The 15,382-nt window shown below is 32.8% G+C and overlaps 2 protein-coding genes and 1 long non-coding RNA gene across 3 annotated transcripts; all 3 read right to left on the reverse strand.

The window, feature by feature from the left end:
• Positions 1-2,521: 2,521 nt before the first annotated feature.
• Positions 2,522-6,043, reverse strand: LOC127135616 (agamous-like MADS-box protein MADS3). The gene is given in 10 exon segments (XM_051062278.1): positions 2,522-2,759; positions 2,849-2,871; positions 2,873-2,907; positions 2,910-3,000; positions 3,090-3,131; positions 3,320-3,361; positions 3,466-3,565; positions 3,683-3,744; positions 3,911-3,992; positions 5,687-6,043. Coding segments are annotated over 10 exon segments (747 nt in total). The 5' UTR covers positions 5,869-6,043; the 3' UTR covers positions 2,522-2,671.
• A 2,320-nt stretch (positions 6,044-8,363) lies between these two features.
• On the reverse strand, positions 8,364-9,336 carry LOC127135617 (uncharacterized). The gene is made up of 4 exons (XR_007808624.1): positions 9,183-9,336; positions 8,976-9,106; positions 8,779-8,875; positions 8,364-8,602 (listed from the first exon to the last, which is right to left on the reverse strand). It is a non-coding gene; the product is annotated as an uncharacterized LOC127135617 (long non-coding RNA).
• Positions 9,337-9,805: 469 nt separating this feature from the next.
• Positions 9,806-12,673, reverse strand: LOC127135618 (uncharacterized). Its single transcript, XM_051062279.1, has 5 exons — positions 12,472-12,673; positions 12,324-12,362; positions 12,086-12,223; positions 10,225-10,364; positions 9,806-10,078 (listed from the first exon to the last, which is right to left on the reverse strand). The coding sequence occupies exons 1-5, from the start codon at positions 12,622-12,624 to the stop codon at positions 9,943-9,945; spliced, it is 606 nt and encodes a 201-aa protein (XP_050918236.1). The 5' UTR covers positions 12,625-12,673; the 3' UTR covers positions 9,806-9,942.
• Between the last annotated feature and the right edge of the window lie 2,709 nt (positions 12,674-15,382).

Here is a 15,382-nt window from a genome sequence, read left to right on the forward strand (position 1 = left end):
GTCTCTTCTTCAACATCCAACAAGAAAAGTGAAAGATATACACTAAAGTTCCTCTTCATCTTCATTCTTCATTGCATTTCTCAACAACTACACATAACAATTATTGTTGATCATTGTGCATTCTTGTAGTGATAACGTCCAAATAGGATTGGATAATCTTAGTTTGGATAGAGACTTTGAGTGGGTTTTTCTTGAGTAAAACCATTGGGGTTTTATCCTCTAAGAATTGAGGGTTTTTGCACTAATCTTTGCTTCATAGATTCAGCCGAGTGAAAGGTTTGAAGAATGGTGGGTTTGTTCAAACAAGTAACGGTAACCGGAGGATTGTGAAGAAAGGTTAGGGTTCAAGCGTCTTGCGATTAAAGTCAGTCGAGCTAGAATTTTGGAGAACATGGAGTTCTTGCAATAAGGTAGCTACAACAGGAGGTTTCACGCCGATCCGATCGAAATCAACCGAGCTAGAGTTTTGGAGAACGTGGAGATCTTGCAATAAAGTAGCTACAACTGGAGGTTTGTTCGAAACGCTTGAAGGACTTGGTTCAACTCGAATCAAGGGGAGAGAAGTGAATAGGATCTGCAACAACACTTGGGGTTGGTTGGTGGTGATCATTTCATCTCTTGTATTAACTTTGCAACTTGTTAATAAATATCTCAATTTTAGATTTAGAATCGGGGGCAGACGTACCCTAAGCGGGGACGAAAGGGGAACTGCCTAGCAAATCTGGTGTTGTTCTCTCTTTCTCTTAACTCTTTAAATTCTGCAGAAATTGAGTCTTGTGTGAAATTAATAGTAAAATTAATCTCGTTTAATTGTTGTGCATAGAAGTTGTTCGATAAATTAGTGCAATCACTTTGATTGCAACTAAGTAAAATTCTGCACATTCAATTTGAGTGAAATTGAGACTTGGTGTGGAGTCCACACCAAGTGTTTGATAAAATTAACCTCACACAAGTCTATTAATATTTTACTTATTCTCTTATTGTGTTAACTCATCATTAATGGTAACTATATCAAGGATTGGGGAAATTAATCAATTGATTAAGATAGTGGTTGATTATCTCTATCTTAGTTATCTGATCTTTCCATTAACAGATTGTTTAGACGATTGTGGTCTAGGGAGCTTTCGCAACCTTTAAAAACAATTTTAAAAAGCGTTAAATCTAAATACTGATCTATTCAACACGCTTTCTAGATCGATACTATCATCTAACAACATTGACTTCTGGAGGAACAATTAATTAGGGGTGAAGCCTCTGAGTATATAATATTCGTGTGTGTTTTACTGTGTGCAGGTTGATAGAATCAAGATTTACAACATCAATCATTGGAGCGAGGATGATTGACTTTGGAATATCATCTCAGACCTGGTGCGTCTTTCAGGTCCAACCTTAATCAAATGGGAAGATCTTAGGAACATTTTAGATTTAGTCAGTCTTCTCATACTGAGAGGGATGCGTTTGTTTGGTGGCGTTACTCTGGTTCCTTTTATATTAACTTCGCGTTTCAGAGGTTGTAGTTTTTAAGTTATGCAGGTTTTCCAACATCCACTGATCTTTCTTCAGCATTTAGAAGTTTATGGAAATCCAATGTTTCTTTAAACATCTTAGTTTTTGCTTGGAGACTCCTTCTCAATGGCCTCCAAATGAAAGACAATCTTGCAAAGTGTTGAATTATTTTGGGACCTCATAATCTAGTTTGTCCTTTATGCTTTGGTCAAGATGAAACTCTTCTTCATTTGATTTTTTCTTGCCTTAAGTCTGACCAAGTTTGGATTATGATTTCGAATTGGATCGACATTGGTAGGATTACAGTCTACGATAACACACTTGACCATTTAATATTGTATGAAAGCAATTTGAAAGGCAAAATCAAGGACCCGCATTCACAGTTTTGACTAACAACAATTTGGTATATTTGGTTAATTCAAAACAACACTTTGTTTAAGGGAGGGCAAAAGGGTGTTATTGATATTATTATATTGGCTAATTCTCTTTCTTGGGACTGATTATGTGCTACATCTTAGAGAGCCATTTGTGGTAATACGAGAGTTTTGTTTTTAGATCTGATTGCCCGTGTTCCGTTAAGTTAGTCTGACTTTCTTTGTATTTGATCTCTCTTTGTATTATGGGTTGAGTAGCCCTTATACACTCTTTAATACAATCTTTGTTTATAAAAATAAAAAATTTCCCTTCTAACTCATATTACAATTGTAAGATTGAAAGAAAAAAAATGAGATGCCAAGTGTGCAAAATAAAATTAAAAGGGTTACCTTCAAAATCCTTGATTTTCCAACCTTCATTTGTATAAACATTTTTTATTTTCTAAAATTTTGAAAATGTTAAAAAGTTGTTGACATCCAAATTCACATAGACACATACATAAAGATAGGAGAAAAGCTCATGTGGGATGGTAAAAAAAAAGAAACAAATACATATATATATATGTCTATAGGTTCAATTAAACTTCAAAGTTTCAAACAACAACATTGTTTTAAATATAAGTAAAAGACCATTATCTATATATGTATCCAATTACAACTATAGGAGTCTGCAGTTTGTCACAAAGATACAATTTTGTTCTGATAATAGTAATTGCCAAATCATAAATCTAGAAAGCATATATATATTGACAATATATAAGGTAAACCTTATACTTAATTAATTATAATTATCAAAGGAAAAATCCTTGCATGAAGTTAGTCTCACAAGCCATGTTCTTTGAAGCATTGGATGCTTCAGCTTGAAAGTATTGTTGGTATCTGTCCAATAAAAACAGTTAAAATCAGAATCTTTTACCATTAAAATCACATTGCTTGGATATATGCAAAAATGAAGAATATTTCATTACCCTATTTGCAAAAAGGGTTCTGCTTGGATATCCATAGTCATAGACATAGGGTTGGTATGAGGCTGCTGAAAGGTGAAGTTGCTATTTCCAGCAACTGAGTTTGAGCTCCACAAGCTTTCCATTGCTTTAAGATTAAACCCTTCTCCTTCAAGCTGAAAATGATTATTTTATAAGCAATAATTAACCGAAAAAAATTCGTACAAATTAATGAATTTATATATGAACATGTTCATTGTGCAACCTTGAGTCTTAGTTGCTTGTTCATGTCTCCTAGATGACGTTCCTATAAAATAGCCGAAAAAATTAATGAGAAATCGTACTAAATGAATTTCAACTAAGATAAACATAATTCAGATACGTACAGCACAAATACAACAACAGTCAAGTCTTATCTCATTAAATACAGTCAACGACTCTGATAATAATAAAAATAAAATCATAGGAAAAAAAAGTTTTGATGATCGATCTTACTCTTTTGCGAAGCTCTTCCATTTGTTCGATCATAATTTGTGTCTGCAAAGGCAAGAGCTTATATTAATCAAGTTATAAACTTATTTAAATTTTTTTAGTAAGTAAAATAAGTAGAAAACAAAAATAGATAGATAATTGCACTACACCTTTCTTTGTCTAGCTTGTGCCAAAGCACCTTCAAGCTGTTTCTCAAGATTCTGCAGCTCCTTTATGTTCAAAGGTCCAAGATCTTCTCCAAGCAACTGCCTAAAGAAATGACATTACATTGTAAAGTAAATTGTCACTTCTTGTTTTCTTATCATTTTTTTTTCTTCAATCATTGTTACTATATAACATATATGAAAATTGAATACAAAACAATACCTCTGAGTCCTTTGAAGAGACTCATACTTTGCTTTCAGCTTAGACACTTCTTGGTACCAACTCTGCATAATAAAACAAAATATGTAATTGAAATTGGAATGAAAAATTAAAATTGATATTTAAATTCTATGTCTTCAATAGTATTTTTTAGAGGCTTATACACAATTTTAATTATTTGTTTTCGCTTTTAAATTTCGATTTTTTGAGTAGTGAACGTTGATTATGTACCTGAGTTTCGCCGTCGATTTGGTGATCATCTTGTTGAGGATTGAAAGAGCAGCGTTGGTATCTCTCAAGAGTTTTGGCAGTGCTGTGAAGAAAATTTTCTCAGTATTAGGTCAAAGAAAATTTTTTGTTTTAAATATTTTTAATTTGTTTATAAAAACAATAATTTGTATACATATAACAACTTTAACATTATTACAAAGTTACTTCTTTTGTAACATTCATTTTTTTACCCTCTTGTAACATTCAAAGTAAAAAAAAAACTCTAATATAGTAACAATTAATTTATTAGATAAATTATCCAAATTAATATAGTAACAATTAATATAGTAAAAAATGATCTCTTAAGATAAATTATTCAAATTTCAACCACTAGAAAGTATAATACGATTTCATAAGAATTTTCTTTAATCCGAAAAAATTAATTTATGTTGTTTTTATTTTTGGAAAATTAAATTATAAAATTAATAAGAAGGAAAATTAAAATACAGTATGGAACAGTAAAATCAAAAGTCAAGTTAACTTATCAATCCATGATGATCTTGACCATGGACTCATCCTTCCAAAATTAAATATAATTAAATACAAAAGAGTATGTAAAAGTTGATTCATCTAATTAAAGTTGATTCAACTTTTAAAGTTTCTTTTACTTATATTTCATTTTAGGGAAGTACTACTATATGAAAATCAACACAATCACATCAAAGTGTTAAGAGTTTCAATATTAGGTCAAATGTAAAAATATAAAACAAAAAAAAAAGATTATAATTAATTAATTTGCTCTTAATTTTATATTTTAATTTTCAAAAACCTTATAGGGCTAGCAATAAATGGGAAAAAATCATTTTTTAATTGAAATTAGTTTTAAATTCTTCCAAGTAAGGAGAAGATATCTTTTGAATGGATGAGTTTCCCATTTTAAATTAAATTTTACACATTTTTTTTTGTTGAAAGAGAAACTTAAATACCAAAAAAGACTTTTTAAGAAATTAAATAGGGTATAAACAAGATAGAGGATATTAAAATTATGAGATGAAAAAAAAATAATCTACAACTAATTAAGTGAGAGAGATATAATGGATCTAAAAATCCAAAAAAAATAAATCCAAATTTGAAACAATTTAGTTTAGAAGACTGAGAAATTTGAGAGGAAAGAAACAAAAACAATGATAGAACTAAAAGATTAAACACCTAAAAGAAAAATGGACAAAGCTCAAAAACTCCACTAAATAAATTCTTGTGAGTGTTAAAAATGTATAGCTTCAATTATTACTCACACCATGATTTTGAAAAAAACCCTAGATCTTACACAATGGTACAACAGATAGTGAAAACACAAACTGCACAGTCCATATAGTACTTTTCATATTTTCACAACAATTATAAATAAATAAAAATTCAAAGTACCACAAATCTAATATTATTATCAATCATATCATGATTGTTTTCTTCCTCATCTATTTTTCTTTCTTTTTTCTGACTCTATTCAGAGAAAAAAGAAGTCTTTATATTATTTATCAGGTGTTTTTAAAAACTGTTGATTAAAAGTACTTATGTGTAGTTAAATCTTAAAAGCAAGAAATTCAGAAACCATTTTGGTGAAAACTTGTTATGATAACATCATCACAAAACCCAAAATATTAAAGAATCAAAAGAAGATGATTCTATAAACCATTGGGATTTGAACCTCACAAAAATAGTAGCTATAAAAAAAATCATAAAAATTGCAAATTAATTAAAGATAAGATTTTTAGAAATGAGAGAGAGGAATAGAAATACCCAACACTTCCAAATTCATAGAGTTTTCCACGGCTAGAGAAAATGATGAGAGCAACTTCAGCATCACATAGAACAGATAGTTCATAAGCTTTCTTGAGCAAACCATTTCTTCTTTTTGAGAAAGTTACTTGTCTGTTTATCTTGTTTTCTATCCTCTTCAATTCAACTCTTCCTCTACCCATTTTTTTTCTCTCTCTTTTTCTGTGTCTAGAAACAATAAACTCTAACTTTATTTATATGAATACAAGAGAGAGATAAAAAAAAAGAATGGCTTGGTTTCAAAGAAATGAAAGCTTGTGTGTTATATAAAAAGGGACAAATTTGATCTATTTTTACAAAAAAATGGAAACTATAATTATTCTATTTTTTTTCTTCTATTATTGTTGGTTTTCTATTTTTCTGGATTTAATTTTGGTATAATATGGTCTCTTATAGTTACTTCATTTGTTTTTATGATGATGTTTAGGGCAAAGAAATTAAGATATATATATGTAATGTGTGTGTATAATTGAATGTGTCACGCGCCTCTGTGGGTCCACGCGCCCATGTGATGGCTCTTTAGATTTCAACATCAGATAGCAGTATTTGTGGAAATGCACTAACCACCTTCTGCAGAGTTTGGTTACATACAATAGTGATGATGAAGGTTTTGCAGGTTGACCAATAATATTTTTGTAGAAAAATATCACTAGGATATTGTGATAGCTAGAAAATGGTGTTTACTACTATTTTGTAATTATGATGTAAGTGGAACTAAATAATTGTTGAGTTATAGGAAGAGTTGTTTTTAATTGGAAATTGTGTTGTGAATGAGAAAGATATCAATTAAATCTAAGATTCACATTACAATTTTTTTTTTATTTGACAAGATCTAAAAAAAGATAAATAGGTAACGAGTCTAAACGCAAAATAACCAGTATCATAGAAAACAATTAAGAGAAACAACGTTAAACATAGCTAAAAAGAATATATCACATATACACGAGATACAACACATGTTAAATGCAACAAATATATGTGCAATACGATATGAAACAAACCCCACAATTTCAAGTGATTATGACATACTGAAATGGAGGATTGGATAATTGATGAACGAGAAGATATTCAAAATGCACATAAACAATATGCCCACTTAAAAACTTTTAAATGCACAACAAAAAATCATTCAACAACTAAGAAATTATGAACGTAAAACAACATATAAATAAACATATAGACATATAGAACAAATTAAAAAAATAATACAACTAAATATAAAAGTTGAAGTGACCAAACGAATATAGTTGATTAGAAGTAACTTGCTACACAAAATCTATTTATAACTTGAAGAATCCAAGATTTCCAGTGCCTATAAATCTTGTGAAAAGGATTTGTGGATAGCGGTTTTGTAAAAATACCTGCTAACTGATTTTTCTTATCCACATATTTAAAAATAACATCACCATTTTTAACATGATCTATAAGGAAATGGTGTCGGATTTCTATATGCTTAGTGCGTGAATATGTCATAGGATTTTTAGTAAGACCGATAGCTAGTGTTATCGCATTTGATTAGAACGCAATCGGGTAGCTGTTGCTTTAGCCATAAGTCTTATGCATAAAACTTATCGTTGACTACATATTCACCCTTAGTGATAGAAAGAGCAACATTATGTCACTTCTTATTATGCTAAGAAACTAAACAATTTCCAAACAAATGACAAGTATCACCAGTACTCTTCCTTTTCGATAGACAACCAGCAAAGTCAGAATTGAAGAATCATACACTAAGCTACACTCGCATCCCTTAGGAAACCAAATACTGTGATGTGAGGTCCCCTCACTGATACTTGAAGTCGATTGTACATGCACACACTAAACATAATATCTAGTCTACTTGTGGCACTACAACAAACAAGACCTTAGACAGCGCTTTTTTTAGCCTTAGACAGCGCTTTAAAGCGCTGTCTAAACCTCCGTTGCTAAAGGTTTAGACAGCGCTTTTTTAAATCTTAAAAGCGCTGTCTAAGCCCCCCCCCCCCCCCCCTTAGACAGCGCTTTGGCCAAAAGCGCTTTATAAGACCCTCTTATTTTAAATTTTTTAGGTATACCTTAGACAGCGCTTTTGAAAAGCGCTGTCTAAGCCCCACCCCCTTAGACAGCGCTTTGGCCAAAAGCGCTTTCTAAGACCCTCCTATTTTAATTTTTTTAGGTATACCTTAGACAGCGCTTTTCAAAAAGCGCTGTCTAAGCCCCCCCCTTAGACAGCGCTTTTGCCTAAAGCGCTTTCTAATCCCCCCCTTAGACAGCGCTTTTTACAAAAGCGCTGTCTAAGGTATACGAAAATTTTTGAAGCTTTTGTTTTAAACCACATTTTTTCCAGGTTTATAAACCAGAATTTCTACCTGTTTTCAACCAGATTTTGACAGACAATTATCACATTTTATATATGCCATTTTGGCCTTTTTTCTACCAATTTTTGGCTAACAAATATATATATATACCAATTCAAACCAATTTTGCCTTAAATGTATCAAAATATATACAAATTTATGTACACATTTACAAGTCATAACATATACTACAAATGTACACATTAATTACACAAATTTATGAACAAACATTGAGCTTTATCATGATAGTATGGTGACGACAAATACAGCTGACAATATATCAACATTTACATATCCAACCCAGCTACAAATTCAAAAATAACACTACAGTTCACTTATCAGAGCAATAAAGTTCATCCTATTTCAATACCAGCCGCGACGCAACGCGCTATGGCCGTTACGAAGCCCCTTGAATTGCAGCTGCAGGTTGTTGCATCGCTATATCCTGATTCTGTCTAGCAGCATATCCATGGCCTCCGTATCCGTGACCACCGTAACCTTGCCCGCCATAATGGTTTCCATTCGAATCATTATTCCTCCACTGTCAGATTCCAACAAATTAAATTAGAGAACTATTTCAATTCATAATAGAAAATAAATAACAAACTATCAGTAACGGCGGAATACATAGATGCATTGATCATGCCTGTAATGCTTATAATAAAAAAGGCCGATTACGAATAAATTGAGTTCGTAGAAGAAGAAAATATAACTCACATGCTTATTTCCCGGACTGCGACCCCAAGAAAGACGCACGGTCTGCTTCCCGATCACTGTTCCATTCAATCCCTGAATAGCTTCCTCAGCATTCTTTCTGTTACAGAAAGAGCAGAAGGCATTAAAACGTGGCGTATATAGCAAGCGAGGCGAAAATAAGACACTACTGATGATATTGGCAATGCCACAAGTGTTACCTGTCAGCAAGTTGAACAAAGCCACATCCTTTACCGATTGGAATTTTCACGGAGACAACATCGCCATATTGCAAAAACGGTTGTCTGAGATCCTCATCGCTGATTTCAGAATCAAGACCTCCAACAAATATCTGCAACAGATTTTCATTACTGAGATATCAAAAAATGTAGATATGAAGATACCGAGAACTACAAAAGCAGACTCACAGTTGTGTTGTTAGAATCCCCTTCAGATTGGGAGCCTTGGGCCACAGCACCATTAGCAGAGTGACCACCGCCAGCCAACACTACAGCTAGTTAAGATAGAAAAAAGTCAGCTATTTTAATTTCTAATTTGAAGCACAATACGTGCTTTTACTACGTTCCAGCGGTAACTCTCGTGTTATAAACGTAAAAAAGGAATTTGGAAATATATACAATAAACAAAGTTGACATTTAGATACCGAACGGTATATATATCATGAAATGGGCAAGGAGCAGAAACAAAGTTGTGTGAAATTGAAAATTCTGCGATAAGCAATTGTTAAATATGCAAAAGAAGTTGTCCATTAATGCGTATATATTTAAGCATCAACAAGTTACTTACAATTTAATTATCATACATGTAAATATTCAAACTTTAACCAACATTAAAAAAAAAACCACAAGTTGTTCTTTGGCTCAAGTACACTTCAAATAAACAATCATAAGAATAGCAGTGTTATTTGGTTTAATCTATCAATGACAATTCTCTTCCAAAGCAATAATTTCTACAGATATTGAGAAACAACCACAAGTTGAAAATATTTTATACTGGTCTTACATTTCAACTAAATCATAAAACTCAAACTAAATTTGAAAATTTTGGAATTTATTTAGGAGCCAACCATGTCTTAAGAGGATTTACAGTAAGGAATATTAGATTATTAGTCCTTCAAGCTTCTATACTTTGTAAAAGTGAATGATTTCACACTGAAGAAAACTATATTTATACATGTCTATCGTCAAATGCAACTTTACAATTACACATACCCCTGTTACGACGAGCCGTTGCATTATCTGATTTGGAAGACCCTGTTTGTTTAGAACTCTCAAGCCAATTCCACCATCTAATGATACATTCACTGCCAATTATAAACAGAAATTGGAAGGGAAAATTAGATATTGAAAATGTAATGTTAAACCAAGAAAAAATTAACGACACAAAGGTCGTAAAAAAATCTAACATAATGAAAATAGAATAGAAGGATAAAATCAATAGGCACCCTACCTGTGAAAACAGTGAAAGCAAGACATTAACTTCATAAAAGGCAAGGTTTCACTTTGGTGTTCTTCTGTCACCAATGGGAATAAGCACAATGGACAATCACCATCAGGATGATTCATATCTAAGAGTTTCTCTACAGCTTCCTTCAAATACATTCCAATAACCAATTATCAATCATTATTGCACAAAAAAACATTATTTGACGAGCTATATTCATTTTTCAGGTTCCACGACTTCAATCCCTATCCAAAGTTTTAGTCAAAACTATACAGCAAAAGATTACGTATCACAACAGAAACATAAGAGCAGGAAGATGCACAAAGTGACCATAAATAAATGAGTCTGCAGTCTCACAAGATTAAGCAGTTTTCAATGGTTGATATTCTTCATTTAAGTTGTGTACTCCCTCACTGCTTTCCATTGAAAAGGTGCAATAGCATAAGGCATGAGAATCTAGCTTTTGACATTTCAAGCAAAACTAATTTGATATTCTTGGTATCTGCATAATCACAGTAAAAAAACTATAAAAGAACAAAAAAACTCTAGTGCTGAAATATCATTGGAAATATGCCCGGGTTGTTTTGAAATAAAATGGTGCAATTCTGACGCGGAAATATCCTTAGACAAACACCCTGGTTGTTTTGAAATAACATGCTGCAATTCTGATGCTGAAATATGTTTGAAAGCACTATGGGCTTGGGGCACCTAGAATCTATTCATAAAGTCTCAAAAGATATGCTTATTTTAGTGCATTTCATCCAAGCACGTGAACTTTTTTCTCACAAGATATGCTTATTTTATCTATTAGGGTTTTAATTGAGTTTAGGAATGAGTATTGGTTTGTTTGAGCCTCCGTCTCAACAGCAGCTGCGCAAGGCAACAAGTATAAAAACAGGGGAGAAGGATAACGGAAGCAGCTATTGGAGTGTTCAGGAGTATCACCACTAGCAAAAGAGAGGCCATAGGAGGGTCATGCGCTGCTCCGGCACAAGATAGAAAAGGTCGTGTGACGTTGGTGCTGGTGGGTTCACACGCAGTTGAAAGAAAAGGCAGAGGTAGATCAGAAGTAGTGAATAGAAACAAAAAATAGGGTTTTTAGCAAACAAGGTCGCAAAATCCAACCTTGAAGAGGTCTTAACAAAGATTGTCGTCGATCCCCCTAATCCCCTAATCCCAAGTTTGTACAATCATACTCAATATCAGACCTCCAAGAGGAAACTCATGATCTTGACAACATTACTTTGGAATCTTACTTTTCAAACTCATTAAATTCTTCCCTAAGGCACCAGCACTAACAGTGTCATACAAAATAAAAACAAGTGAACTAACCTAGTGGCGGCGAGTGCATGACCAAATTCATGCACAAACACAGATATGACAGTAGAAATACATATATATTCAGCATCAGCCAGCGACAATCTCAAACCAGACAGCAAATGAGGGAACCCAAAGAGCAACTCAGCGGCAATACTTCAAAACTTAATGCTATCTCCACATAGATGCAAAGTTGTTGCTAACTCCCAAAACAGAATCTGAAACAATTACAAGAAGAAAATCAATGAATCGAATTGGATGAAACAATATACATCAATAATAAGGGGGAAATTGTTACCAGAGTGACAGCAAGCATGAGAGAAAGAGCAAACCCGACGCCAATAGAAAACCAGAGTCTGAAAAACTTGGCATATCGGCGACCGAAGAGATAAATAGGTTTATTGAAAAATGTGAATTTGTAATCCCGAGTATAGAATATAAGATTATCTACAAACAGTAACATAGAGATATGAAGTAAAATTATGAATAATACTATTCTATAAAAAAAATGCACCTCCATCATAAATAAAACAATAAGTTGATTGATTACCTCACAAAGAGCTACGAGCATTAATCCAGGGGAAAGCTCGTTGGCTTTAGTTTGAATATGATTCAATAAATGCTTTTGTCTATGTTGATCCAAACCCTTGCAATCCACAATAGCAACAGAAGGAGGTTCTTTTGGATACTAAAAAAAACACATAAGCTTTTGTTGCTTCTACTGATTTATAAACAGATAATTGAATTCAACAATCATAGTATAATAACCTTAATCTACTGAAACATACCTGTGGAGTTGCATGTACCTCAAGAACAATTTCTACAAACTGCAAAGAAATTTATTTTAAAAAATGGGGATTAATTAATGAATAATTGAATTAGAATTATGAAAAGTTAAAAAAAATGAAATTAGGGGTTTGAAGAAAAATTGGGAACCTGGTGAGAAGAAACATCAGCGGTTCTGGGTTTGAGGGATAAATGGAAGTGAGGAGGAATGGAATTGAGAATGGTACAATCGTTTTCATAAACGGATTTCATGGCTTCAACTTCTTCAGCTATCACTTGTTCATCTTCTTCTTCGCCGTCCATTGTTAGCAGAGACGGTGGAAAATTGGGTTGCGACGACGAAGTGAATCGGAATTAGAGGTTAATAAATGAATTCAATACTAGTAGGTTTAGAGGTTACACCGGCATCAATACTCAATAATTAATTCAAGACAGATTAATTCAAGACAGATTGAAACCCTGGCATAAAATGTCAAAACAATTTCTATATCACACATAAATAAAGGATGGTCTTAGAAGAGCTTATCTTCAACCAAACCCAAATTTTTATTATGGGATTACACTATAGATTTCCAGAAAAATAACATGCCAAGTAACAAATGCAATAGTTTTAAACACTAACAAATTAGAACAGTGTGTTTGGTTTGCTTGTATCTTCCCATCTAGTTTCATGTTTTCAAGAATGTCTAAAGGAAATGTTGACATACCAAAATCTTGAAAATAGTAAACAAAGTAGCATTTTTATGGTTGAGTAAAAACATTTCAACTAAAAAAATAAGTAAACAATAAACCACTGTAGATATAAATGAAACACAAAGATCCCAATAGATCAGCATCATTAAGGAGAACCCATAGGGTGCAGCAGCAGATTTTAGCAGGCCGTCAATTCACTGGATTGCACACTTAACACTGCCAATCACATACTCTACCGTCATACTCATGTAAAACTTAACCACTATGTTAAGTAATCCAACAAGATAGAGAACAGAAACAACATATCCATACCAGACTTTGGTTGTAAACTTCATCTTCGGGGGTTCAAATGGGTATCCATCTACAACAAAAATAACAAAAACGAATCGTCAATGATGATAAATTTTTTCAAAAAGCATTATACTAAACAACAGCCACAATCAATCTTTTACCCAGACCATGAATTGAAAACCCTATCTAACTCTAATTGAAAAACAATAATTGGGGATAAATAGCAAGAAACCGAATACGAATAGTTTAGTACCGGGTATTGTGATTTCAATCTGAAAAACACCCAAATGTCGAGACACGTACGATTCTTCAAACACGTTCAATGATTGAAACCGAAAAATGGAAGTGTATTCGTGTTCGCTGTTATGGTTTTCGCTGATAGGGTTTCAACGTTCGCAGGAGGGAAAACAAAAGAACAGAGAACGAAAATTGAAATGGAGTCTGAAATTTTATTTTAATTAGACCTTAGACAGCGCTTTTGTGGAAAGCGCTTTCTAAGGTATGCCTTAGACAGCGCTTTCCAAAAGCGCTTTCTAAACCCCCCTTAGACAGCGCTTTTGGTTTTAATTTTTTTTTAATTTAAAGACTTTAGACAGCGCTTTATCAAAAGCACTGACTAAGGTCTATATTTAAAAGCGCTTTCTAAAAGCGCTGTCTAAGGGGGGGTCTTAGACAGCGCTTTTAGAAAGCGCTGTCTAAGACCCCCCCTTAGACAGCGCTTTCATTATTTTTTTTGGAACATTTTCCGTGTTTTATTTTAATTTTAACCTTAGACAGCGCTTTCTTTTAAAAGCGCTGTCTAAGATGCGCTGTTAAAAGTCATTTTTGGCGTAGTGTGGTTAAATAGAGTAAAGATCATATGATACCTCTATAGGAGCTCCAAGCAATACTTTGTTTGGATAATGAACATGTCAGTCTCTGTTTGCTTGGTTTTCAATCCTAAGAAGTAATTGAGCTTTTCCATCAATAACATTTCAAATTCCCCTGAATCATATTAGAAAGCTTTTTTCATCGAGATTCATTAGTGGATCCAAAAATAATATCATCAACATAAATTTGAACTTGTAAGATATGATTTTATTTACGCTTTATAAACAAAGCAATACCTACCTTACCACAATTAAATCATTTATTAATCAAAAATTCACTAAGGCGCTCATATCAAGCTTTAGGAGTCTATTTGAGATCATAGAGTGTTGTTTTAAGTTTAAACACAAAATCAGGGTTCTCATTGTCCTCTAAACTCAAAGCTTAAGAGACCTAGACTTCTCCATTGGGTATTTTAGGTTGTATTAGAGAATGAGAGATAATATGTCAGATTTATAGTGTTTCAGCACTTCTTCCTTGCTCGTGCCCGCTCCACTCTCTAATGATTTCCCATTGAAAACTTGTTATTATCCCACTACTATTATGACAATATTACACAAAGTCTTTGAATACAATCTCAATTCGAGATAATCTTGAAAATAAACAATCTTTTATTTGAATCCTCTTTGATTATACACAGCGTCGGACACTAGGTTCTAAGAAATCTTTACTCGATCTTGATTTTTATCTTTTATCTTCAATAATTCTTCTCCAAGCGTCTGTTTTGGAGCAACCATTGCTTAGTCATATCGGTTCTTTGTCTGAGCCTAAAAGTATCTGAGATGAAAAAACTCCAACTCTCTCTGTAGCAGCTTCCATCCAATTCTATCGAAGCAATCATGGAGATAAAAACCTTATTTTTTTCACAGCAGGATTGTCAATCCTAGCCATAACCACACAAAGATGTCAACCTAAAATCTTCCAAATTCTTCACAAAACCTTAATCATAAATTGAACCGATTCACACGGATCCCACACCCTAGGTTGAGAAGCTAATCCAAATAACAATGGAAGAAGTTAGAGGTTGAAGGTGAAGAGAGATTTTAGTTGCAAAATGAAAACAAAATTTAAAATGCTTTTGAAATTTTGAGAGAAAAGTGTGTTATGTGTTCTAAATCATAAAATAGTTATGAGAGGGATTTGGAAAAATGATTTATATATGTGTCAAAGATAAGACACAAAAATGAGTGAAAATATCCATTTGATTTGA

Source organism: Lathyrus oleraceus, chromosome 4 (assembly GCF_024323335.1).
Source record: "Lathyrus oleraceus cultivar Zhongwan6 chromosome 4, CAAS_Psat_ZW6_1.0, whole genome shotgun sequence".
NCBI lineage: Eukaryota > Viridiplantae > Streptophyta > Magnoliopsida > Fabales > Fabaceae > Lathyrus > Lathyrus oleraceus.

Bases quoted from the DNA above. Each gene is read 5' to 3' on its own strand.
- LOC127135618 (XM_051062279.1), bottom strand. From the start codon at position 12,624: ATGGACGGCGAAGAAGAAGATGAACAAGTGATAGCTGAAGAAGTTGAA. The intron at 10,365-12,085 runs GTAATCAATCAA...ATGTATTTGAAG, and splicing joins TGCTCGTAGCTCTTTGTGAG to GAAGCTGTAGAGAAACTCTT. The intron at 10,079-10,224 runs GTAGGGTGCCTA...TATAATTGGCAG, and splicing joins TGCTTTCACTGTTTTCACAG to TGAATGTATCATTAGATGGT.